A 27,888-nucleotide genomic window follows, 5' to 3' on the forward strand; every position below is an offset into this window, starting at 1 on the left:
TCCTCGGTCCCCTCCTCTTCACCCTCTATATGCTCCCCCTTGGTGACATCATCCGCAGACATGGGGTTAACTTCCACATGTATGCGGATGACACCCAACTCTACCTTTCCTCCTCTACCCTCAACTCCACGACCACCGATGTCCTGACAGCTGCCTGTCCGACATCGAGTCCTGGACGAGAGACAACTTTCTTCAGCTCAACGTGCGAAAACCGAGGCCCTCCTGATTGGCTCACGTCAGCGCCTCCGCACCTCAGGCGCTGACACCATCAGCATCCAAGGCTGCACTCTCCACCTCTCAAAGCCAGTCAGGAACCTCGGGTTCTGTTCGACCCTGAGCTGTCCTTTCTCCCTCATATCCGCGCCACAACTGGCACCGCCTTCCATCACCTCCGGAACATCGCCAGACTACGGCACTACCTCACCCCTCACGCTGCTGAAACCTGGTCCACGCCTTTATCACCTCAAGGCTGGACTATGGGAACTCTCTCCTCGCCGGCCTTCCCGGCACCTCCCTCCACAAGCTGCAGGTCATTCAGAACTCTGCAGCTCGTGTACTGTCCCGCACCAGGCTTCGGACCACATCACTCCCACCCTCGCTCGCCTCCACTGGCTCCCCATCCCCCAGAGGATTGATTTCAAGATCCTCATCCTCACCTACAAGGCCATTCACGGCCTTGCTCCCTCCTACCTCTCCAACCTACTATCCCCCTACCTACCTGCCCGTACCCTCCGGTCTGCTCCACATCCCCCGCCCCAACCGCCCTACCATCGGTGGCCGGGCCTTCAGCCTCTCAGCCCCCAGGCTCTGGAACTCTATCCCCCAGTGCCTTCGCCGCCTCCTCCCTTTCCTCCTTCAAGGCCGGTCTCAAAACCTTTCTCTTTGACCGTGCCTTCACCTCCCCTCTCGACTCTCCACCCCCTCCTCGCTCCCTCCCCTCACCCTGACCATTTCCCCCGATGCTTGGGTCCTGACCCAACTTTACAGCGACTTGGGACGTTCTCCCGACGTGTTGTTGTATCCAACTATCCTGGGTACCAACATGCAGGAAGATGTTAGCATAGGGCAGGCAGATTTGAGCTCATCCTTCATGGTTGAGAAGTCTGCGTATATTCCCATTTCAACTTTGTAATCAGGAAAGGGAGAAAACATTAAAAAAATGACCTTGTGTCATCTAATGGCCACTTCCAAGGTCAAAGTTCAGGAACAGGCTCTCTGCCAATCTCTTGCAAGGAACCCTAGAGGTGAGGAGGGGGGGGAAATTCCAGCAGGTGGCAAATGCACAGTTGTCTGAATGACAGTATGACATTGTCCTGAGCATTACAGCCAAAACAGCATTTAATCAGAACTGGAAATAATTAACTGAAAATAAAATTCAAGATGTAGGATATTAAAAGTCTTTATTAAGTTTGGTCAGTACAAGTGAGGGATTTCTGGGGATAGTCACAGAATATGCATTACACAGGAAACAACTCTTCCTAGAAACTGGGTAACAATTTATACTATTCGTTAACACAGTCTGTTACTGGGGAAAATTTACACATATGCGTGGCGAAAAAGTCACTGTAGTTAAAACAAACTACAGCAACTCCCCAAACCTGAATATGGCAAGTACAACATCCAAACTCGCTTTGGAAAATAACTACTGCATTTGGCAAGCTTACATTATCACACACATACTGATGCAACTTTCATAAGTTGCAGGACTGCATGACAGGGTCACAGTAAGATGCCTACAAACAGTGTTTTACTGGAGTCCTAGATGTACACAGATTTACTGTTTTACACGGTTTCAATGTTAAACGTGTAGTAATACATTTTATTCAGATTAAATCATATAAAAATAACTGAGGTCTACATGTATCAACATCCTTTTAGCAACGGCCAACGCAATTATGATGTTTTTAAAAAATTTGAACAGTAGCAACAGTTTTACAAGAAAGCAAAAACACAAAAAGGCTGAATTTTAAACAAAATTACACACTAGCTCCAAGTCACTGGACAGCCATCAGCCAAATGAAATGACACTATATAAAAAAAACTGCAGACAAAACCTGTTAAGTGTTACAAAACTGACCCCTGTGTGCTGACAGAGTCCAAACCATTCTGAACATGGCGGGAACCCATAGTTCTGGTACCTTTCACAACAAGTGGTTTATCTTCCTGAGGGTCATTGATGGAGTCTGTGTCATTTGAATGCTGAGTAAGAGAGTTCTCACTACCAGTGGGGGAGTCTACACTCTCATAACCAGCACCTAGCTGATACATGTTACTGCTGCCTGCTCGGTCCAGCCTTTCTTCACTGTGGTTGGAAAGCTTATTCCCACTGCCTGGAGAAGATGGGAAATCGTCCTCTGTGCTGCTTCCTTCTCTGTAAAGGCTGGCTTTATCTTGGTAGGTAGCTGCTGCTCGCCTTTGTGGAGATGAGTCACCGTTGGTTGGTCCATTCACCAGCCGGCTGCAGTCTTTAATAATGGCCTCACCTGTTGCAGAAGGCTCAGGGGCTGGAGTCCTGCTGGTACCAGGGGTTAACACCAGGTGGTGCTGTTGTCCCTGAAGCTGAGCCAACTGCTGGCGCGTCTCCTTCAGCTGCTGCTGCAGAACCAGGATGGTACTTTGCATCCCTTCCACCTCCTCGTCAAGCTGGATGATGAAATCATTCAGCTCTACACAAGGATTAAAGAATAGTTCAGTAAGAGAATAGCCACCATAGAGATTTAGCCCAAAATAAAACAAACAAGGTTACATTTCCATAGAAAACCCCGTTGCATTACACAGCATGCATTTTGATATTGAGTTGGGCACGAACATGCAGTAGTTTAATGTATTAATATTGAATTTCACAGAAAATAAAAAACATGTAAACATACAATCTACACATTTTACAATTGTAACTAAAAAGTTAAAAGAGGATTTTTCTGGTGCAGGGCTTAAGACCCTAATCATCAGTGATCTTCAAAGAGTTTCAAACTTCATGTGTTTTCTGACATTAGCTGCTTAAAATATTTTTTTAAAAAGAAACATTTGCCACTGCATTTCATAGAGTATTAACCCCCACCCACCTACATAAAATTATTTATCAGGAATGACGGAAAATCATTGGATCAGAGAAAAACTATAGCGTATTTGGATCTTATGCAGGTGAATCTTGTGAAAGTTGAACATCTGTTAAAGTGATACCTGCCACCACAACCACCATTTATTTTATCGACAAATGTGACAATAATACACCTGTCCAAAATTGCTCAACAGTTTTCAAATGCTAACACCGAGCCCATTCCAAACAGTTTCTAGTATGAAGAGAATCACCACCTGTCATGAAATCTTAAAGGAACACTTCTTCCCTGCTAACAATCCCTGTTAGAAAAATTAACATTGTTATCCTGGAAAATGATTGTTTTGAACAATTACTGTACCTTCAGGGGCATGGAAGAAATTTCAAGGTTACATTCCTTCTTGGAAGCCTGATCTGTTATCACCATCAGGAAATTTTAATAGGGATCAAAGCAATATGTAAACAATAATCATCTCGCAGCAATATGCTTGCTTGTGTTATGAATTATATGGAATGTGAACAAATATGGAATCTAAAAATCTATAGTATGATAAACACGGCTACCACAACCCAAGGTAATCATATGGTTGGTGCACGACCCAAAATGCACAACAGAAATTATATCCTATATGTGACATGGAGGAATGAGGGCCAAAAGCTGAAAGGTTAATTTCTCCACAAAACATCTGCCCATTGTTGAGAAGCTTTGATTGACGGGTAATGGATAAAAAACAGAACATTACCATTTCAAAAGAGAATAATACTCACAATCAATTAACCTGGGACAATTTTTACCTGTTAATTCTTTCTCCCCTCTTCAAGGCATTTTGCATTGGCAAACAAGCTAGCAAATAAGGGTATTAAGTGATGTGGAGGAAATGGAATTAAAAGATCTTCCATTGTCTAATAAATGATGGAACTTGCACGATGGTCTGAATACTACTCCTGTTCCTATGTTTGAGTCACATAGCAATTTCTAATCAGTTTAGATCTTATTTTAAGATTTCCATCTCCCTTTGGACCTCGTGGAGTCCTGTAGCTCAGTGGTTAGAGCACTCGCTTTGCAAGCGAGAGACCTGAGTTCAATTCCAGGCAGAGGGCGAAACCTTGGGCAAGTTTCCTTAATCCACACAGAGCCTAATAATAATCCCTCCAAAACCAAAACAATAATAAATTGGTCATTTTCAATCCACGACTGTTTGTGGGACACTGCTGTTCGCCCACAAATATAGTCAATTCACTTTACAGTGTATTCTGTGAAGCGCTTTGGGACGTCCTCCCGACGTGAAAAGCGCTATATCAAATGCAAGGATTATTATTATTATATTACTAGTAGAAGCAGAATTATCATTGGCTAGCAAGTCCTCTCATTAATTTAAACAGTTCAATCAGATCACCATTTAACCTTCTCAGCTCTAACGAATAACTTTACATAGCCTCTCTTTATAGAACTATAAATCTCTTCAATCCAGGTATTAATCTGTTGTTATTCCACTCTCTCCAACCTAGTGCATGTATATCAGTCCTCGTATCTGATTAGTTAGTTCTGACCAGTACTTTACATAACTACAGCTACATATCCTTGCTTTTATATTCCAGATGCTTTGTTCTGAAGCCAACTGGTGTATTTGATTACTTTATGATATATTAAGAAACTCTCTGCAGAAAATAATTTTCTTAAAATATCTCAGGTTCTTAAATAAGACAATGCATTACAAAATTACATTTGTATAGCGCCTTTCACGTCGGGAGGACATCCCTCAGAGTTTTGGGCCTGAGTGGGTGGGGGGGGATGGGGGGGAGTGGGGGTTCCGGTAAGGGAGGGTGGCTGAAGGCATGGTCAAAGAGGAGGGTCCTGAGACGTGCCTTGAAAGAGGCAAAGGAGGGTGTGTGGTAATGTGGGATGGAGTTCCAAAAGTTGGCAGCGGAGAGGCTGATGGCCTGACCGATGATGGTGGTGGGGTGGGCCGGGCGGGGGACGTGGAGAAGGTTGGATCCTGCTGAGCAGAGGGAGAGGACAGGTTGATAAGGGGTTAGCAGGTCCCAGAGGTAGGAAGGGGCAAGGCTGTGGAGGGCTTTGAAGGCGATGACAAGGATTTTGAACTCTAAAGATAAGACAGAGGCAGGAAAAAAACTGCAATGTGTCACTACGATTTCAAAGTATAATTACAGTTCTGTAACTTTCCATAGCCTGTCCACTTAAAATACCAAAAAGCAGAAACTAAATATAGATTTTTGTCCTGCACAATTTGAGTCTGAGAGAATTTTGAGCTATGCTGTACTTCAGTGGGTTGTCGTACTGGTAGTGGTGAAAGCTGGTTGTTATAAAATACCAAAAAGCTTTTACAACTTGCAAAAAGCACATCAACTATGTTTACTTTTTGATGGTACCAAAATATGATAACAGACTTTGTGATAACACTGCATTAAAATCAATAGGAAATAAGCAGAATCATAAACAAATCACAGGTTATGAAATAAAAAATTCTATCACCAACCCAATATTTTTGAAGCACAACAAACTCTATACAGGCTCAACTAGCTTTGCACATCTGGATATTATAGGAAACTGACAGCCCAAAGTGTAAGAATTATAAACATACACATCAACCTTAGGCCATGAAGTTATCTACTATTCACTCACAGCATTCAGGACCATAGGAAGCCAGATTATACGAGATTTTAAAATACATCCAAGTTTTTAAAAGCCTTTGTACCACTTAACACTATTGTGATCTTTAAAATATATTCTCTCGTCCAAGATGTTCCTGAGCAATGACACAGTGTTTTGGTTAAGGACACAGGAAGGCTAACTTGTCCCAGTTTCCAGAAAGATTAAAGGAATGACCGACTGTGTCTTGCCCTCAGGTTGTTTAACCTCTCCAGGAAATCACTCAATATTTCAAAGCACTGCTAAGATATTACCATTATCAATGCTTAAGTGGGGTTAAAAGCTGAATTTAAAATGCATATAATGGAAGTCAAATATCTTTTACTTCAAATTGCGTTAATTCAATTATAAATACTTTTATATATACTAATATAGGTATAAATATTAATTGGTGAAATAGGCAAACTTAAAAAAGGCAGTCTACTATTATTCCAAGAGTGCCTCCAGAAAAGCAGGAGTTTTCCAACTGTGGCCAAGTATTGAGCTCCACTCACCATCTTGACTGCTTTTGAGCTCCTCGCTGTATTTTTTCTGTAAAGCTAATTCAGCCTCTAGCTGTGCGATGCGCCCCTGGGACAGCTGCCTCCCCAGTTCCTGGTTTTCCTGAATTAACATCCGACATTTGGCCATCAGCTTTTTCCCTGTTTGGCTGTAAACAAAGACACCTACCATCATAGAGTGAAACAACAGCTCTTCATAAATTGGAGACCACCTCACGATTATGTTCCATTAAAGAGTAAACTTTCCTCACGTCCACTGTATGAGTAATTACAGACTCAGTATCACAATTTAACAGATAATGTTTGAACAGATTGTTTAAATACTCAGGTCTTTTCCACAATTTTTAGTGCGTTTGTAAGTCATTTAGATCAGGTTTTAGGTAATCTTCTGAATGAAAATCCTGCAGGAGATTTGGTTGCAATTCTAACCCTACACTGAATGTAAATTTCAGATATTATTTCATGGTAATTTGAATAATTAGTCAGCAAGAGTGACTTAAAAGATTACATTAATAAACATTTTTCACAGGAGATAAACCATTCAGAAATACTAGTTTATGAAATAAAGCCCGGCAATAATTTTCAATTTAAGGCTTCAAATGACTAGTTAGATTAAAAATCAATTTTAAATAGTGACTTGTATGTAGCAGATTTGACNAAAAAAGTACAAATTATGCGAAAAAAAACAATTAATTCAAAGCCATCGAAAGGTCTCGAAAAGCACAGGTCATCTCTGTAAGAGAATTACAATTACATTTTAAAATCATGGAATAAGACTTCCATTCAAAAGTGGATTACATTCTATTTTAGAGTTGTGAAATATTCAATTGGCCTCAGATCCCTTGACCAGTGAAGGGAAAGGGAACCGAGAAAATTAATTAACCAGAATTCCTGTTCTTTACGGTTGTCTAGTGACCTGTGCAAAAAGGTCAGATGTGGATGAAGAATGACCTGGATGAGGTACAGACGGCACTATTGGAACTGAACCACAGCATTGGTTGCAAAAGAGGAGTGAAAATTGGGAGGGAGAACGTAAAACACATAGTCTTTGTATAGCCATATTTTAAAATAAGTTCCACTATCAGATTGGTACAAAGTTTTAGTGGTGTAATGCCATTCCTATCCCTCTGGAATTTTTAGGAAATAGGAAACTAGTTTTACTGTGAGTTGATTGTTGAGGTTCATTTGTCCAATACATCCCCTGTCAATATTTTAACTAGTGTACAATACTCCTTTCTTTGACATCATACTTCAGTTGAAAAGGATTTAAGAGTTGTAGATTGAAGTTGATCTCAGGTCACCATCTGTCATGTCGTCTCCTGAATACTTAGAAATGGTATGCACCATTAACAGTTGATATGTATGAAGTAAACATCCAAAAAATCATACATAGTGCATATTTTATAGGACACAGCCAGACTGGGACTTAAAACACAAGTCAATCATTTTTTAAAAATATCAAAAAAGCTGCACACATGGGACACAATGCTGAACACTTTTTTTTGAAAACGTTACCCCCTGCATGACCTAGATGGGACCACACCATAGGCATGTTTTTAACAATCAAGACAAACCATTTCAAAATCGGGGGTTGAAGGTAAACAAAAAATATTTTGGTTTTTTAAAAAACAAGCAAGTGCTTTTTACCCCTAAACATATTAAAAACCTTTAGAAAAAAAGGTAATTTGTTAAGCAGGAATTGTGGATTAAATGTAACACTTAGAATTGTGGATTAAATGTAACATTTTTGAAAATGTCCTTTGTGACTGAACTTCAATTCTACTTGAAAGCATAACGCATAAATCAGCAATTATTTGGATGAATTATTAAAACATTTTACCAATGGAAATGCTTTCTGAATTAAAAGAAGTACAATTTCTTCTGAATTATTTTGCAGTGGGACAAGCCATTTACACATGGTACATTAAATGATACTGTAAAATATGATTATAACAAAAAAAAACCTGAGTGGAACCCATTGAACGGATCAGGGATGATTTGTTTATAGTGTCACCAGCAAGTTGCATTAGGTTATTCTTGTAATGAATATACCTAAAAAACAGTAAGATGCATGAACCTATACATCATGTGTAAATAGATTTATATTTTAACGGGTGCAACTTGAAAAAGCTTTGTAAGCAATTTTACTGGTTCACTTAAAAGGTGCAATTTTAGCTATCAGTGTTACCATATATAACAAGCAATTCCAAATGCAACAATTTGGATTTATAAATGCATATAGTTCATGTTTTTCCATCCCATTTATGTCACAAGATGTCAAGCTTTATAGATCTGAAAGTGCTCATGCAGTCAGCATTACATCCCTCCTCCTGTAGCTCCACATAGCTTTTAAAAAGTCTTAACATTTTGTTTTAGAAACAAAATAATTTGAGAAGATAAAAGGANTTTTTTGAATTGGAGTTCCAAATATGGCTTAGGGCACTAGACATTGCTTGTTATGAACAGGGAGAGTGGAGTGCTATGGTCACTCAACCCTTGAGATACTAAAGGAACAGAAGCTATGACAATCCTAATTTAACACGCTCACCACAGAGAAAGAACAAAAGAATTGCATTTTGATGTGAGGTGCATCATTGTTTGAAATAGAGACTAATTCTACAGCATTACTTGTGTCAAATTCATAGGTAATTTTACAAGGTGCAGCTGCCAATGAAAGCAAACATATTCAGCACATAATGTAATATTTCAGGGTGTTGAAAAGGAAAATTAATATACCTGAAAAGTTCTCTTTTATATATGGCTGTAGAGGGAAATACCAGAAATCAAAATTTTCAGATCGATATTTGCTATATCGATAACATTAATTACTGGAAATAGTTTGATATATCGCAGTACATATTGGACAATTCACATTTGAAACCCACGTTTCGAAAGTCATTTACCCAAGTAGTCTGGTACCTGGGCATGCACATTGACATCTTTGTCAAGCACACATGTATTTAAACATTTCCTCATTCATCAACAAAGATGTTTTAAACAGAAAAATGAAACCTTCCCAAATTGAATCTGATGCAAACCTTCAGATGTACAATAATCTAAGAAAAATGTCTGCCAGTCCTAGAATGAAAATTCTGTAAACTTCAATACACCTGAGTGCTTAGATTGCATAGATTTCTTCCAGACAGTCACTGATTGCAACACTTCAAAGCCCCAAACCCCAGTACAAAAGTGTCACATTGTAATAGGCCAACATTCCCTCTAGTAGTAAGTCAGTGAAATGGGTTTAAATTTCACCAACAAAATGCTGCATTTCAAGTTACCCACTTTACACTGCTCATGGTTTGGTATGTACAAGTTGGTTCAAATTAATGAAGTTAAAAAAACAATATTCACCAGAGGGAAGGTTGCTGTAGAATACTCAAATATGGCTTTCAAATGCAACTCTACGCAGAGTTGGTGGCCAGTTCAAAAAAAAATTGTGAAACCTTTGACTGTGCTCTAAAGTCACTTCAATGTTTTTTCAACTCTTGACAGTTCACCGTGAACAAGCAGGAAGTCTTCAGTCTTATACCAAATTGACTTCCAGTGTCTATTAGTCACTAGCGCAATGTTTGGAGTGCAGGGCATTCCACTACTTAACGAATTTACACGTACAGGCTCAACAGCGTCTGAGATGAGAAAAGCTACGTTCTCTCCTCGAAACTCAGTCTGCAAACACAGCCACCAGAAGAGTGTGCAGCGGACCTTACACTCTTGTAGAGAAGTGACCTTCTTTTCCTCCCTTTATTTTCTTCTATAAAAAGAAATTTCAACAGTGTCTAAACGTTCTAGGAGGGGGAAGAATTTTTTTTTTTTTTTTAGTTGGATGCAGGCCACATCTCTTCGGAACAGTCCGACTCCTTCAGGCCTCTGAAGCAGAAGGGGGGAAAAGCTGAAACAGAATGTTCATCTGACAACGTTTTACATTAAGCATAGCAAGCTGAGCAGTAAAAGAATCTGGATTTTTTGCTCAAAGGCTGAGGCTGTCTTGGTCTGACAAGAGTACTTGGCCATCCCACCATTGCATTCTTGCAGTGGGACTGTCAGGGAGGTCTTGACTGGGGAGTATTTTGTTTGTTTACCTATCAGGTGTAAACTTCCAGGCACTCAGTTCATTTTGGGCTTGTTCCAGTTTGTCTTTAGTCTGTTCCAGTTCAGTCTTCATTTTAAGGAAAAACAAGTTAATGGCAGGATCAACCAAGGTGGATCGAAGTTGAGCAGCACTGGGCAGTTGAACTTGCTTGAGATACTGGATCTGGTTCTGTAAGAAGAAGGTATACAGTTACCAGAACAGCCATAGTTTATTGTACACAAGCTACAAACAAACACTGCACTTTAGTTCAATATTTTACATGCATTAGAATTACTCAATGCTATGAACAAACCTATTTCCCTCTGTTTTCTTTCTTTCTTGAATTGAACTCTACTGGCACAAGGAACCCTGCATTACACCAAGATAGCCATTATCAAGTGTTAGCCCAGATAACCAGTGTTAGCACCACAGACAAGACTGATCTTTTACTCAAATATATGCACACTTGCTTTCCATCAGGGCCCTTATCTGTTTTCATTACAGACGCCACATGCTACAATTACCACAGCACCATATGGGAGCCATAAATGTTTGATTACATTGGAACATTTATTGCAACTCAATTATTTGCGTCTTGAACATTTAGATGAAATAGATTATAATACAGTAACACAATCAAGATACTGTATGTCAAGCTTGAAGTTTAAATTGTTTAAACAACTAAAAACTTATTTTTAAAAGTGTGTATTCCAAGAACTGTGAAGTTCACCAAGTCTTTTGAAGACAGTGAGCACAGTGCGAAAAAGAGGAACACAATGCAGGATTTTAGTGATGCTGGACAATTGGAGTTTTTTGACTGTACATTATGCAAACATATTTCCTTGTTTATAAACAGCTACACTGCAAGGCTGAACATAATCCTTAGGATTATTTAAAAGATAGATGTTGCGATTGAGGTGTTGAACATTTTCTACTGAAGTTTCTGTTGCTATAATTGCACAGCCAAGAGCCTTGACCACCAGTTATGGGAAACTACACAGAATTAGTCATTTACTCAAACATTTGTTATACTAACAAAAACACATCGTTAGGTGATTAATTATATTTTAGCTTAACTGTAGTTAATCCAAAAACCAGTCAATTCACGTGACAGTATATTCTGTAAAGTGCTTTGAGACGTCTTGAAGAAGTGATAAGGCACCATATCAAATGCAAAGATTATTATTAGTCATAAAATTCAACGATTGACAAGCTCGCTACAACAGGAAAAATAGCAGACATTAGTTATTATATTTGAATGTGCCATTTACAGTACTTGAAAACTCACATTTGCTATTTCAAATAGGGTGGCCATTATTCTTCAAGTCGTGGAACATGTGCTGAAAGAGTTGATATAGCTGTGCTGAGACACAGTAAACTGATAACTCATCATTCCAAAGGAAAAGGGTTCAGTGACTAGTTATCCAGAGTAGCGAGTTAGGCATATGTATAATACATAAATAAATGTAGTCGGGCATTTGACAGCATGATGACTTAAGTGGTAGGGTCATCAGGCGTTTACTGTATTTTCAATTTGCTTATGCTGGAATATCAAATTTATATTATATAGCAGGCTAATTAGACTCCAAGTAGAATGCAAGTTTGTTTGAAATAATACATTTTGATGCTGCAAGTACTTCAGATTTGTATGGCAGACATCATTTTTTGTGAAGTTATATCTCTGCATTTAAAATAATAATCCTTAAATTTCGTATAGTGCCTTTTATGTCAGAAAGACGTCTCAAAACTTCACAGGATATACTGTAATGTGTAGTGACTGTTTTGTAGGTGAATGCAACAGCAAATATGCACACAATGTGGGCTTGAACCCAGAACCTTGACTCAGAGGCAAGAGTGCTACCAATGGAAACAGGCTGATACACTTGCTAAATCTGCTAAATTTGCTTCATAAAGGAACTAGCTGCATTACTGCAAGTTTGGCATTGAACTGCTAATCGATCCATTTCACACTTAATGTTCAGACGGTCCTTTTTTTTGTTAAGAAAATATTGAAAGATTAAAATTCGGACCAACAAAATTACACTTGCATAGTGCCTTTCAGCGCTGAACAAGTAATCCCTGACCTTTTTTTTTTATTTTTGAAAAAGTTATATCATTACTCTGACTGCACTGATCACATTTGCAATTACAAACATTGCTCGAGGTAAGGATATGCCAGACTGAAAGGCCGAAGTAGTCGAGTGCCTCCAAAAGCTCCTGTTGGTTTGATTTTTAAAATGAGATATTCTTTACTGAGACATTGTTAGGAGTAGATGATTTAACACAAGGCATTGAAACTCAAACAACCTTTATATCCAGTTTATTTCACACCAATTTTTATAGACTATTTGAAAGCATTTTGAATGTTCTAAATCATAACTTTTTTTTACTGGCTTACGAATTAGGATTTCAGACAAAGTAGTAGAGAAAACACAAAGTAGTGATGGTCTGTTGATCTGAAACGGTTCATAGTAGTCAATCTAGTCACTTTTGCTTTTACTTCTCATTTGTCAAATTAAATGCCTATTGTAACACCAATGGTACATCATTTTGGTAGATCCTCTGTGATTTTATGCTATCCCAGTTGGAAACTAAAATCAATTCCACTTTTGTTCATTCATTTTCATTTGGCAGACATCTTTATTACATCCTCTTTTAGTGTCTCAGCTCATTTCAAGATAGATTGTAGCAGTTCTCCCAATTCAACCACCATGAAGTTTTACCAATTTCAATAGTCTTGATCTCTACCGACTTCTCTTTTGAAAATACTGTGAGTTACAATATGAACACCACTAGATAACTTAAAGTAACAAAAATTCAAACGATTGCAGCATGTCACAGAACATTTACTTGGCATGGGGATCCACTGAATATATAATGGAATGTCCATGGTTGAGGCAGAATCCATATTAGCTTTCAAAAAGGAACCAGATGGATATCTAAAAGTAAACTATGGGCATACAGGAAAAAGTCAGGTAAATGGGACTGACTAGATTGGTCCTTAAAAATGGACTTCCAACTTCTTTCCTGGTATCACTTTTCAGCTGAGCCACAAAGATGCAGTTTTATGGTAAACTGGATGTTGATCTTTGTCTCCTGACCAGAATGATCTCTTACTGCAGACACCCTGCAACAGTAATTTTATTAGTAACAGAATATCTTTTTTCCTTCTTCCAGGCAGAGGTTCTGATGGGCAAAACCAGACCCATTTATGATTAAAACAGTAGTAAGGTTGACACACACCTTGAAAGCATTTCCTTTCAACCTTTTCTTCCTATGCACTACTGCAATGCAGTCCACAAACATAACCAGTCAGTCAAGACTGAACTTTAAGCCTGAAACTTCATACAGGAAACCAAACAACTAATGAAACTAGCCGCTTTATTTTCACAATTCAACTACCCAACTTTCACTATCAAGGACAAAAACATGTAATCTGTTTATAACGTGAACCTGTAGCTAAATGCTATTGTGCTGATGGTTAACTTTATCCTGGAATGCTTGATCAATGATAAACCTTCCTTATTTTTAAAAAATACAGCTCTCTTCTTGAGGGTAAAATCCAACATGCAACCCTCCCAAAAGGTCATCATTTCTCTGCACGGTTTGGCAGGGACAACCCTCCTGCTGCTCCATTTGAAAGTTGGTAACTCAGAATATTGGGGATCCAACCTGCGACCATCCCATTCGGTATGAATACAGCTACTCATTGAAGAAACTCAGTCAGAGGAGCCTATGATTTTTAATATCAAAACATATTGCAGTAGTACAGATCAATTCAACATTCAGTGTCACAGAACAGTGGAATATTAGTTCAGACAATTGTTCACAAGGAATAATCAAAATTCCAGAAAAGCCTTTAAGTGAATCCAAAGACTTCAATAAAGGACAAATGAGCTCGTCCAATTCTTTCCTGGTAGCTGACTCAATAGTGGCTATGACTGATGTCTCCCAGTCAGGAAAGGATTAAAAAAGGACTTAAAAGGGCATAAAAATAGTACAGTAAAACTTACATAAGTCAACAAGTCAGCCCCATAACATTTAATACATCGTATGTGAAGTCCAAGTTGCAACCAGACTGTATAAAGTTGTAGAAAGATTAATTTAATGAATAATTTGCATTGGGCATGCGTAATTTAATGCAGCCAGTAAGTGCATATGCAGTGACAGGTCAAGACTACATTTCAGCATTTCAATGCATCTTGACCTGTCGCCACAAACGCACTTACCGGCAAGCATGGGAATCATATTGAGTCATGGGAAATTAAATTCTTCTGTGCATACATCCACAGATCATGACTACTGTTCTCACGATTCAATGCATTTGGCCTGTAAGTACCCACTGCTGGGCGGTTCAGGTCATAATTTTCTATGATAGCTGCTACATGTGGGAGTAATGGAGAGTAAGGGAGAAGCGTTACAAGTTAGGAAGTGATTAATACTAGTACAAAAAAATCTAAATCTAAATCTTTTTGAATGCGACTCAGATGAATGTATGACTGAGGCGATTATACAATTTATAAAGATTGAAAATCTTGCGGAGGAAAGAGCTAGGGAGTTTCCCTGCCTCGCCGGACTCCCCAGCTCTTTCCTCTGCAAGATGCACATTATCCAGAACCCCGCAGCTCGCCTCCTCTCCTGTACCAAGCTCCATGAACCGATCACGCCCATCCTCGCCCGGCTCCCCATCCCTAGTTTAAAATTTTCAGTCTCACTTTAAAACCCTCCATGGTCATGCTCCTCTCTACCTCTTAACACCATATCAACCTGCCCATTCCATCGGTTCAGCAGGCAATGGTTTACTCCATGTATGCCCCACCATTGGCGGTCGGGCCTGCAGCTTTTCTGCCCTCTAGAAATCCATCCCCAAATGCCTACCAGTCACCTCCTCCCTTCCCTCTTTCAAGCCCCGTCTCAAGACCTTGCTCTTTGACCATGCCTTCAGCCACACTCCCACCCCCACTATTCCTCCAACCCTAGATTCCAACTCCAGGATCTATTGGAGTTGCTGTGTAAGTTGCAAGTCTATGAGGTGAAATTCCACTTGGGACTATACCTAAACTTGAAAATAATTTTATTTTCCAACTCTGGTTCTCCAGATTGCAGCAATGATTCCACAAGATTAATAAATAGTTCATAGGGTTTAACTATAATGAGTGGCTAGATAGAGTGGACCAGAGATTAATGTGTGATTTATTTGATTGAGGTATTTAAAATCATGAAAGGTATTGATGACTCCTCTCTGGTAGACACACTATAAAGGAGATACAAACCTTCAAAATCAAAAATAAGGCAGTTAGAACTAAGGTCAGGATGATTTTACAGATGGTTGTGAAGATGTGCAATGCTCAATGGTGGGGTTGGATGCCAAGCAAGAGAATGGGGAGCTTAATCATAGACCAAGCCCAATAGGTATAGGGATTTAAAGATAAAGGAGGTGGGGCAAAGTGGAGGAAATTGAGAAAGGGAGTTCCAAAGGTTAGGAGCATATTGGCTGAAGGGACGGCCACCAAGTGTGCTGGGGAGGGGTCATGAAGCAGGCCTGCTAACTGCATCAGGAAGAGGAATGGGGAATGAGCAGACCAGAGAAAGGGAGAGATTTGTATGCAAGGGTGTGAATTTTGAAACCAATCCTTTCTGCAGCAAAGGCAGAATCAATAAGTCGACAGACACATAGTAGCAGAAGTTTTATATGGCTAAAGGATATGGCTAAAGAGGAAGGCACTAAAATTTCCCAAGATCCTTAATTAAAATATCTGCTAGTCTTGTTTTAATTTTTTTTCAATCCACTGAATAGCCACCTCCACAGTTCCTATAAGTTCATGGTCAACAAGCTGATCTCAGCCAGGATAGCATTATTTATAACCAGTTTCAGTGCTCCAGGCTTCACTTACTTGTGTGTGTACATCAGTGTAAGAAATCAGCTAGTGTTCCCACTACTTTAGCCTATTATTAGAACGCTCTCATGTGGATGTCAGGTGAGGATAGATTCCAACTTGGCTGTGATTTCTTCCTTCTTTCGTTGAGTAGCCAGTCTAGGCTCACATCGCCAGTCTGTCCATTTGAGCAATGCCTGCTGTTGACCATGAAACCATATCATGACAAGACTGAAACATCATGCAGGATTGGGAGAAATGTAGAAGCGTTACCCTTTAGATAGTCAATTTGAAATCATACTGGTTACAAACACAATATCATACTTCTCTATGCAATGGCTATGGAATGGAACTTGAGGACCAGCATTCACATTAATTTTGCTCATACATGCATCAAAGAATTTAATAGTTTCAATCTCAGTACCTTGTGCACAAGGAGTGAATATTTATTATTTGTACTCCCGCGTCACTGAACAGTATTTGGTTTCTCCTATGGGAGCCAATAAAAATAATTTGTTAGGGAAATTAATATATATATGGCTGGAACTTGGCTCATAAGATAGGCAGTTTATTTTATTATTACAGCAATGAGCATGTGTGAAAAGCACTTAGCTGGCAAAACTCTCAACCATGTATTCCCCTGAAGTCTCAAAAACCTTAGTTCCAAAAATCGAGGGGTTATTTTCCTGTTAACAATTTTACCAACCTTTGGAAAATTCAATTATATTCTGCCAAGGGATGCTAAACTTTCACATAACAGGTGAATAACCTCACTGATTTTGTACTTGTAGTATCTAAGGCAAGGTGTAAATGTTCTGCTTTGTTCCACCAGGTTAAGCATTGCAAAAACAAAATAACTAGAATTTTGCTAATGCAGGTCAAGTAAGAAATTCTGCAGAAATTATGAAAGATTTAATTTCCATTGAAATCATGAAAATCAAAACTATTCCTGCTCATCATTTGTCATTGACAGGAAGAGCAAATAAAAACAGGTCACTTCAATTACTAATCCTGGTTATTCCTGCAGTGATCCCATTTGTATTTCTTCAGTGTCTGCATAAATTAAGTAAACACAAGACCCCAAATTTGATTGATTTCACAGGCTCAATATGCTTAGTAATGAAGCCTGCAAAAACAAAATAACTAGAATTTGACTCAAATGTAGCATTTTCACAACTCCCTTCTGTAGTCCTATCAACATGCAAAAAAAAATTCATAGCAAAATGCATCATCTACCACAGACTTGTGCAGTTACGTTCCCCACAGGTGTATAACTGAAGCAAAAAGAAGACTCTGAAGGGGAACTGAGACTGCATGTGTGCTCCCCGAAAAAGTATTTCATCCTGAAGTATGTAGTGTAATTTTATAGAAGATACATAATTACAAATAAGTGACCTTTAATTCAAAGCTTTTAAGAGTGTAACTAGATTTTAATTAAACGAGCATTAAGCTTGGGGAGGGGGAAATTTATTGAAAGCCTAGCAAAACATTTTGGCTATTAGGTATTCAGCTGTTGACATTGATTTGAATGTTGTACAAAAGTGAGTTTAAATGCAAGCACGTGGGGGGAAAAAAAATAAGCTGGGAGTTTCAAAATTATGTACTAGAATTTTTTTCTAGAAATACCTTCTGGTATACTCTGAAGTAAGTTAATATTAGAAATTAAGTGTTCATTTTTTATTATAATTAAATTTTTAATGTGATTCTATATTACACCTCAGACTTTTAATTCAACTTTTTGCCTCTTCAGAATTTCTGCCATCATCTTCTTCATCTCACCTTTCACTATTTGATTTTTTTTTCTGTTTTTCTTCCTTTTAAGTTTCCTGCTCCCTTTGTCTTTCACTTCAGAGATGGCAGAAACAGCTGAGAATATGTTAAATAAGATCACAAATAGAACCAAAGGCTTGTGTGACCCCAACTGACAAAGTTAGAGGAATCAATAAATTATTCTGGAATTAAATGGTCAATTAAAAACTAGGAACAAATATTTGAACATTTAATAGGTGTGGGGAATAAATATTCCAGTTATCCGTTAACTACAAAGCTCAAAGCTGTGAGGCTTAAACATTCCAGTTATCTCTGTAGCTACACGGCGTATTAAAAGGGTCGAAGCACACAAGTTACTTTACTCTCTACATGTAATATTCTAGTGATCTTTGGTAAGAGTTTGGGGGCAAAGTTCACCCCTAGTTTTGTGAATTCAACCCGCTCTTTTAAAATTTCTGTAATTCTCCCTCCAACTTTTTTTTAAATTGAAGAATAAATAATTGTACATATGAAAATCTAAATAAATTCATGGCAAATTTCAAAGTATTTGAACTAAACCATTACAATAAAAAAAACTTCAAAATTTGTCCAGGCTTTTCTTTTTCCAATCATCCAGAATTCTTTCCAAATAACATCAGCTGTAACAAAAGGCTTTTAAATGACAAAATGCAGTGTGATTTCAAGCAATAAAACTGAGTTGTAGATGATAGATTTGGGAATCTTTTTTGCTATTGTGCAAAAATAAAAAATGTTCAGCTATAGCCACTATAGATGTCCTCTGAAAGGCACTATATAAATGCAATTTATTGTTTAAAATGATTCTCCAAATCCTCAAAATTCCAATTTCATCATCAGATTTTGAATACAAAAAAAACATTTATATAAATACACACCTATCACAGAAAATGGATACTCACAGTGCACTCCTGCATTTCCTGCTCCTTGGTGGCTAGTCTCATAACTAGGATGTTCTCCCTTCTAGCAGACTCGTGTTGTTGTTGCTTCAGCTTTTCTTCAGACTCTCTCAGCCCACTCACATCATTTGCTATAGTAAAATGAAAATGCAAACATACATGTAATAATCACAGGCAAGACTCATTTTGTGCCATGGTCTTCTATTATCATGCTTCTACAAATGGACTAAACGTGCAGATTTTATGTTTTGTAGTTTATTGGGGCCAATTTCACATTGCAGGGATGCATTGTACACATTGCATAACTGGTTCTAAGAATATCAACATACTATATACGCATACATTTCTCAATGAAAAATAGATTTGTGTTTGTTGCTAGTGCTCTGTGAATGAATGGTGTCTCCTCGAACCCTGGAATTTCACTTTTAACAAGACCAGAAAAGGGCAATTTTATTATTCTGTTCATAAAAAAACTATTTTACTGGTTCTTGGGTACAATTAAACATTAAGCCTATTATATCTGTCCTGTGAACTCTTTCTGGGTGGAAACCAAACAAATCCAGGTTATCATAAATACAGATTATGGAGCTTCAACTCCAGAGGAGTCATATTATTGTGCATGACCAAAAATGGATCCATAACCACTTCATCTTAGATTAGTAGTTGACACACAAATTTTGACATTTTAGAATACTAATATTGTGTGACAATTTCCACCAGCAATAAAGTAAACTTGCTTTCTTTACCAAAGCTAAGGAAGAGGGAGAAACCAAATCTAACTTAATTAATTGGAAATATAGAGGAACCCCATTATAGTGTGTCTTGCTTATAGAAATAGATGTGTAGATTTGAGCTAGCCAAGCACTACACTCGCCTTTAGCACTGATAAACTGGCCTCCTGTCCTGAAAAGGCCAACTCCCAAGTTTTCAGGTCACTGCTAACACTTCACGACGAATGCAACGTCAGCAGCACTTCTTGGGCATAGCATGCAGGAAGATATATCAGTGACCCAGAGTCAGCTATTAATTCAAACCTCGTTTATAAACATGGTCCCTGAGCTTTGGACTAAAAGAGCTGTATTATAATGAGGTTCGCCTGTATAGCACAGTCGTATTCTTTTAAAAAGATATGACCAAAAGTCAACTACACACCAAGACTTTTTTCCCTTCCTTGAATTTGAAACATGAAGGCTACATAACACTTCTAAGATCAAATGTTAACAACGTGATACAATTCTACAAATATGTCTCGACTCTAATGCTGTTTCCTTTAGCTGATTTAAAAATTATTTAATGAGTTTCATATAAGAACACTTTTTGTGGAAAATCTTGAATAATGAGATTCAGAGAGATCTTTGTGGGGCTGCAGATTTACACTTAACCATGCCATGATCAGTTATAGCTCGTAAGTAAAATGTAAATGGAATAAACCAAAGAGCAGGTTTACTGTGATCAATAATGCAATTCACATGGAGCATATTCCAAGTATTATTAGTCATTTTGTACAAAACTTTTAAAAAGCCTTTTGTAATTAGTCAAGTAAGAAGATGACTAAAAATCTACCAGTAAATTAAAACAAAAAACTTACAGCCAAGTTCTGTGTACTTGGTCTCTAGTGCATGCACATAGACTTCTTGTTGTTTCCACCTTAAGAGGAAGACAAAATAAAATGTTAAGCCTATAGCAATGTAATTTAGACAGTTGAAAAGACAAATATGACAGTACCTAGAACCTACCACACAATTAGAAAGCACAAACTACAAAAGTTAGATTTGCTGGTCAAAAAGTATAACAAAAAGATGTGGAAAGTTAAGCTGTCTACAATTTAATAGTATTGTCTACATAATAAATGAAAATATAAATCTAAAAAGATTTTTTAAACAAGAAATAGTGGAAACCAATGGCAAAGTGGCTATGACTTTTAGACCCGTGCTCAATTCTGCTTAGGAATTAATGAAATTTATCTCCCTCAAACTTAGTTCCTAGTGGGCACAAATCCATTACAAAAATTGCACATAATTAGCACAGTTGTAGTAAGGAGTGCTTTTAAGTTTGGTACATAGGGATGCTATGTGGGATGTATTCAAATCCCTGGAGGGCCAAGACTGGAAAGTTCAATAGTTATATAGTAATTTTAGATTGAAAAATCTAAAAAAGTGACAGAAAGGTAGAAAGCTAGAGATGAAAGAGAAGTTGCCCATCAGAAAATAAAGTGTGCACCCATTCTTGAGAACTGTACTGAAGTAAGAATACTTGGTTTGGGATTAAGAGTGGAACATTAGAGGGGAAGTGCAATTGGCTCAAATAATGAAACCAAGCTACTTGCAGGCAGCTTTAACACATAGTAATGTGAATATCACAATGCTGATGGATCAACGATTCATTATTGAGCTTTCAAAGATGAGTATTATGGAAGAAAAGTAAAGAATATGGTGTGGCATGATCAGCAGCAACAGTTTTAAAAAATATAACAACTCTGAGTACCTCTGAGTTGAAGGGAATAAACCAACATTAAGTACAGCAACAATAGGAAACATAACTTGTTTGGGGCCAAACATTATTTTGATTATGATTGCCAAAAACCCCAGCAAAAAATGTACAATACTGGATTTTCCTACATTTTAGTATAACTGAATGCATTTTCATTAAAAATTGAATAAACAGTCATGATTTAATAGTTTGCTTCAGCAGAGTACTACCTGGAACATAATTCTTCTCTGGTCAGGGTCTTGAAGTCAGATTCATTTAAGCGAACCTTTTGTAAAAATAAAGTTGGATACAAGTTAGTGACAACATCAAAATTAACAAAATAAATATCCATTTTATTGTTTTGTCTGCTCTTACCTTCTTTGGGAGAGGTTCTTCGTTAGTCATCCTGATTGCTGAAATACAAAAGAGTTGTCAGTTAACACAATAATCTACACTGTTATGGATCAGTTTCTCACAATTAACATATTAATTACATTCCTTTTTCCACTAAAAGGGCCAAAAGAGAATCAAGCTCTACAAGTTTATGAAAGCATGCAAAATAAAAAATCCCTTCAAATTTTTTCATCTTATATAAATTAATGCAATCAGCAGCTATGATTTCAATAGCTTTAAACAGTGCAACATCTACTAGTTATTAATATGTCATTTAAAGTGATGTCCAGTTTTGATTACTCCATTAATTTTCTATTTAATAAAATATTGTTTTAGTTCCAGTCATTATCCTCACGCCACTCATGCTCACTAATTTTAAACTTTGGCAAACAAAAGCAATACATGCATCGATCACCATTTTCTAGCGCTTAAATAAATCAGCTACTTCCTGGTTGAAATTGCACAAAGACAACTGCCAAGCATTTTTCACTCACTAACCACAATGAATTAGCTTCCACAAGTGGAACAAGAGGTTTCCTGTGAGCCAACAGAAAAGTTCAATTGGTTCAGCACTTTAGCCACCTCAAGTCAACTGACAATTCACTATTCATTTAGACACATTGTAGATGGAAATTAAAGATCCCATGACACTATTCAAAAAAAGAAAGTAGTTTTCCCTGCTGAGTTCTCCTGCTGTCCTGTTCAATAATCCCCCAGATACAATTGGTCATTTTGTGATAAAATACAGTTTATGAGCAAAGAAAGATTTGCCTGACATTTTTTCCTGAAGATGTTCTTTTGATAGACAAATTGTTGTCTGGAACATTGTTCCTAATAGCCAATCTCCAAATAAATATTTGATTTAACAGATTCATAATGATTTCATCCTGTGCAACTGTTTAATCCATGGTACAACAGCAGCATTGAACTAGCTTTACAGATTATATTCAAATTATAGATACATTCTTCCATATTATGTAAATCAATTTGGTTATAAAATATTCCTTGCATTTGAAACAGTGCCTTATGTCAATGAAACATCTGAAAGCAGTTCACAGGATTTACTGCAGTGTAGTGACTGTACTTTAATTTGCCTACAATTTATTTATCTCCATTTTTGTCCACCAATGAAATCAGAAAGTGAAAATTTCATACATTACATATCCTCCCAAAATCAATAATTCATGCCAGAGAATATGGTCCCATGGTCGGTAGTGCCAGCAACAATAAACAATAAATACATCTCGCTTGCAAATGACAGCTTCCAGGCATTTCATTTTCCATCATGGAAAGTGAGCAGCAGTATGCTATTCAACCATGGGGCCATAAAAATACACTGCACATTTTTACTAGGGTTACTGGATTTTAATCAAGATAACCTCCCTTTTACTACACTCAGAGCATTTATCCACTACTCCATTAGGAAAGCTCCAGACAACCATAGTACAATTTAAGTTTGGGAAACAATCTTCTTTGTATAAACACATTTGGCAAACTATGGATGAATTCTGAAGGCCCATTGTTGCTTAACTCCCACCCCATCGTTTCCCGAGCTCTGCACAATATATCCTTGATTGCAGGTAAGTGTGGAACACTTCTACATAATTGAAAGTGCTAATAAAATTTTCACATTAAGATTAGGTAAAATTGTGGTCAAAAATATGCCATCTCTGATGCACAACTTGCAGTTAGTAATAATGAATGACACCAACATAATGTAATTACTTATTGAATAAAGCCCATTCTAAGTAGAATATTTGGAGGGCAGGTTCAGATTCAGGCAACTTGAAAACTCATTCTCCGCTCTTCTGTCCATCCCTTTCACACAGCTAACACAAGCCTCCTGCGCATCCCCCAAAACCTCTACACCACCATTACTGTTAGTGCATTCAGTCACTACTGCACTAACTCCTGGAACTTCCTGCCTTATATTTCTGCTTTGCCTCCTTAACTGTCTGAAATCCCACACGAAAATCTACCTTTTTGACCGTGCATACGGTCACCTCCCCTTGTTGCTTGCTTAGCATTCAACCCGACCACAGTACAGAGCTGAGATGCTATGCTACTCGAAGGGCACTATATAAACACAACTTGTGACAAAATGATGTGAATTTGAATGTAAATGAAATATAACACAAGGAAACTTCACATTTCATTACAATATTGAGAGGGGATGGGGAAGGGAGTTGCATCTCATCTACACGAATCGAGGCAGGCAGAAACTAAATAACTGCAATGAAAACGAGATAAAGATCTGGAAATAACTAAATTTAGGTTTAATATAGAATATCAAACAAACTGGCATAGTAAGGTTTAGAGAATCTCATTTGGTGGGATAAAATCAGATATTGTACTATTAATGAGATTCTAAATTTATAAGACTGAACATACCATGTAAAATAGGAATGCATAAAATATTTCACCTTAACACAAGTGTTTGGCTGCTGTAATCCTTACGGTTTTGTATTAGAGTAAGTCTGAAACAGAAATTGCAACAATTCCAATGCAATCACTGCTGAGAATAAAAATTATAAAATGTTAAACTCAATTTTAGTTTATTGAGTTACCATTTCTGCAGATAAAGTAAATTTCAGCTTTAACCTTAGACGTATCAATGTGCTAAAATGTGTAATCATGTATCATTTAGTTTTTTAATATAAGTATTTCCCCTTTCCTCGTTTTCAATTGCTTAGGGTTTTGTGTCATTATGCCCGAGAGCGAACAACCTGGTAGGATTTCCAATTGATGCCATGCTGAACTATCAACTAGAAAGCATATAAAAGTAGCTGTCAAAAATTAGGTTGATCGTATGCTTCACCATCCAAGCATCTTTTTTTCTCCTCACCAACAACCAACATCCCAAAATGGTACATCCATCCCTCCCAATGTCTGATTCTCTTTTCTTGTTACTGTAATGTAAAATTGTAATTAAGTTGGCATATGGGCACTTTCTAGGACATTGCCCAGCTAACTATAATTTATGCAAGAGACAGTGACCTATTCATCAGGGAAATCACAGCCAAGCCCAAGGCAATCATGCATGTTCAGTCCAGGGATTGCTGGATTGCAATTAGTAGCTGGAACCCTGGTTGATTTTTCTCTTCCATAGTCCATGTTGCTGAGGCCAATTGTAATGCCCAGGTTGAGATAACTAAACTCAATAAAGATCTAGGCCTTCCAGGTATATATCATTCAGAAACTCACTTAACATTTTACTTATTTGGAAAACAAACAAAATATGAATGTCCACCTTTTTAAAAAAAATTAACAATGACAAATATAATGCATACATTAACAGAATCAATGCATTTAAGATTCTGTAGATTATGGACCATTAATATACTAGCTTTCCTAACTTTAATAGCTTTTTCCTAAGGATAATATAATCACTTCAGATCAATCGCTGGGTGATCTAATACATCAACTTGCAGGACAACAGTAACAAGAGTGTGAGGTTTGAGTTAAACGTGTAATTACATTTGTTCGTAATAGTTTATTGTAGCAGATTTATAAATCCATTCAAATTAAAAGAACCATAGATTGAAGATATGGCAATATCATTGAATATTTAGTTGTGGCAATCATCCTTCTCACATTAATTCAGAACCCCAATGCCCTATATTCTTTCATCTCCTTTTTCATCCTGGTCTTATTTGTGCCTTATTTGCATCTTAACAAAACTGTCTTTCATCAAACTTTCATGTCGCTGTTTGCCATCCTTTAAAAGGCAGTCATACAACTCCTCCATTCTAAAGTGAAAGCTGTGCAGTTCTGCACCACAGGTGTACAAAGCCCCCACACACAATGACCGAGGAAAACAAGAACATTTCTACAAGGCAAGCAATTTGCGTCAAGAACATTACTGGAATAAAGCAACACACACGTTGGTCAGAAATGGCAAAAGACCAGTTGAAGTGTTGAGTGGTGGAATTATCTACCCATTACCTACTTATTGCAAAAGTACATGAAACTATATTACTGCACTACTGTAACATCCGTGAGCTTATAAAAGACGGATTCACGCAGCGGAATTAGAAAGTGTGTTTATATTCCACCGCAGCATTTACATTTCACCCCCCACCACACACACACACACACACAGACAGACACAGACAGACACACACGAGAGATAAATGAGACATGCCCCAAAATAACGCAGACCGCAGCTCGTAAACACACGTGAAACAGAACCCGTGACTACTAATGCACAGAAAAATCCCTCCTCGGTGTGGTATTCAGGGCTGCATTCGTCATCCCCGGACCTGGATTTTAAAAAAAAAAGTGACATCCTCGGGAAGGTGCCAATTTTCCGCGCTGGGCTCGGCCTACCCGACCCCAAGTGCAGACACAAGCCAAAGCCGCTCGGTCACATTCCCGCGCCGGCTCGCAGCTACAGTCCTCACCCGAGAGAGAGAGAGAGAGAGAGCAGAGAGAAGAGGGAAGAAAACACTACGAAAAAGCGTAAAAACAAACGCCGCCGACTTTAAAATAAAAGGGGTCGCGGGTCCAAACCCTGGTCAGGTGTCCGCCCTCTTTATCCGCTCAGTGCCATTAGATGTCGAGAGGAGGAGGAGGAAGGAGGAGGAGGAAGGAGAGGCTCCGGGAAGCCGCGGCTCGAACTAATTATTTTATATATATATATAAAAAAAACGTTTCCGACCGCGCACACGAACCGTGACGGTCGGCCCGTGTGCGAAGCTTCAGCGAGGCCGGCGCGGGGTCAGCGGCTCCGAGAGGCTTCCCCCCCCTCTCTCTCTCTCTCTCTCTCTCGGCCCTGACTCAGCCCCGTTGTTGTTCGAGGATCAAAATCCAACACAAAATGGCGGCGGCGGTCCCGGCTCACCTGATCTGGGTGCCTTCTTTCTAAATATATATATATATATATATATAGGATTCTTCCCGCCCCACTCCCAGATGTGGGCTCCGGTTAATCTGGGAACGGGTCGTCGCCGGAGGAGCCTCGGCCTCGGCTCCTCTCCTCTCCGGGTCGCGGTGGGTGGCCGGGCGGGCGGGCGGGCGGTGCTCTCCCGCTGGTCTCGGTCTCGCACACCAGACGCAGCGCGGCTCTCGGGATCACTCCGCCGCCATGCGCTGAGCGCCGCGCGCTGCTTGCTGGGATAAAGCACGCACTTCAAAATCCAACCGCGACGCCGCGCGCCCCTCCTCCTCCCCCCTCCCCCCCCCGTGTACACACAGCAACAACAACTACAACAACAACTGTAACTTAAATAGTGCCGCTCGCAGCGGGAGGGTCTCCCGAGGGTGGGTGGGTGGGTGGGTGGCCCGAGCTCGGGGGTTGGATTTGGGAGTGGAGGGCGACGATGACCGAATGTCCGGTCAAAGAAGAACGGTCTTAATAATAATATTAATATTAATGCTTGCATTTAATATAGTGCACTTCGTGCAGGATAGTATCCCGGAGACATTGCGACAACATGATAAGGTGCTATATCATACACTATAAAGTGAATATACGGTATATACTGTAAAAGGGAATTGACTGTATTGTGTAGGCGGGTTGGTAGGATTTAAAAAGGTCGCCGAGGTGTCTTGGGGTTGAAGGAGGGGATTCTGTGATGGGGGAGTTCTGGAGAGAGTGGGGGGGGGGGGGCGGCAATGCTGAAACCCTGAGCGCTCCTGGCAGGGCCCCGGCGGGGCAGAAGATGCCAAGCGAGCGAGTGTTTGCCGAGCAAACTCAGCGGCCAGATTGGTCGTGTTTAAGAAGGTCGCAGAGGTGTCACGGGGCAAGACTGGAGGAATATAAAAGTGAGGACAAGGATCTTGAACTGAATCCTCTGTGTGTGTGTGTGTGGGGGGGTGGGGGATGGAGCTGAGGAAGGATGGGGTGATTGGTTCGCAGAGAGCAGATGGGTGGGAAGAAACCAGACAGGCAGAAAGGCGGCAGACACAGAGGGGATGATATTCACTGACTAATAATACGGATCCTAAAAACAGAAATTGTAAAACATACGCGCGAACTCTGGCTTCTGCTTCATTATTGTTGTTGTTTTTTTTTAAAATTAATGGTGTTACTGTTTTCACCGATTGTTTTCGGTACAGGGTCGGGAAGGCGAAACCATCAGCAGGGGGTGGGGGGGGTGGGGGAGGGGGGGAGGTAAAGAAATGGAGATGAAGGCGGTGAGGTTCACGGTTTACATGAATCGCAAT

The 27,888-nt window shown here is 38.9% G+C and overlaps 1 protein-coding gene across 4 annotated transcripts; it reads right to left on the reverse strand.

Annotated features, from left to right (window-relative positions):
* Positions 1 to 1,383: 1,383 nt before the first annotated feature.
* wtap (WT1 associated protein) lies at positions 1,384 to 26,768 on the reverse strand. 4 transcript variants are annotated; one of them, XM_042332658.1, is made up of 8 exons: positions 26,394 to 26,471; positions 21,703 to 21,740; positions 21,558 to 21,613; positions 20,447 to 20,505; positions 18,862 to 18,989; positions 10,309 to 10,487; positions 6,221 to 6,375; positions 1,384 to 2,666 (listed from the first exon to the last, which is right to left on the reverse strand). In XM_042332658.1, exons 2-8 carry the CDS (start codon positions 21,730 to 21,732, stop codon positions 2,065 to 2,067), a joined length of 1,209 nt encoding a protein of 402 aa, XP_042188592.1. In that variant the 5' UTR covers positions 21,733 to 21,740; positions 26,394 to 26,471; the 3' UTR covers positions 1,384 to 2,064.
* Between the last annotated feature and the right edge of the window lie 1,120 nt (positions 26,769 to 27,888).

This window comes from Callorhinchus milii, unplaced genomic scaffold (assembly GCF_018977255.1).
Source record: "Callorhinchus milii isolate IMCB2004 unplaced genomic scaffold, IMCB_Cmil_1.0 Scaffold3, whole genome shotgun sequence".
Lineage (NCBI taxonomy): Eukaryota > Metazoa > Chordata > Chondrichthyes > Chimaeriformes > Callorhinchidae > Callorhinchus > Callorhinchus milii.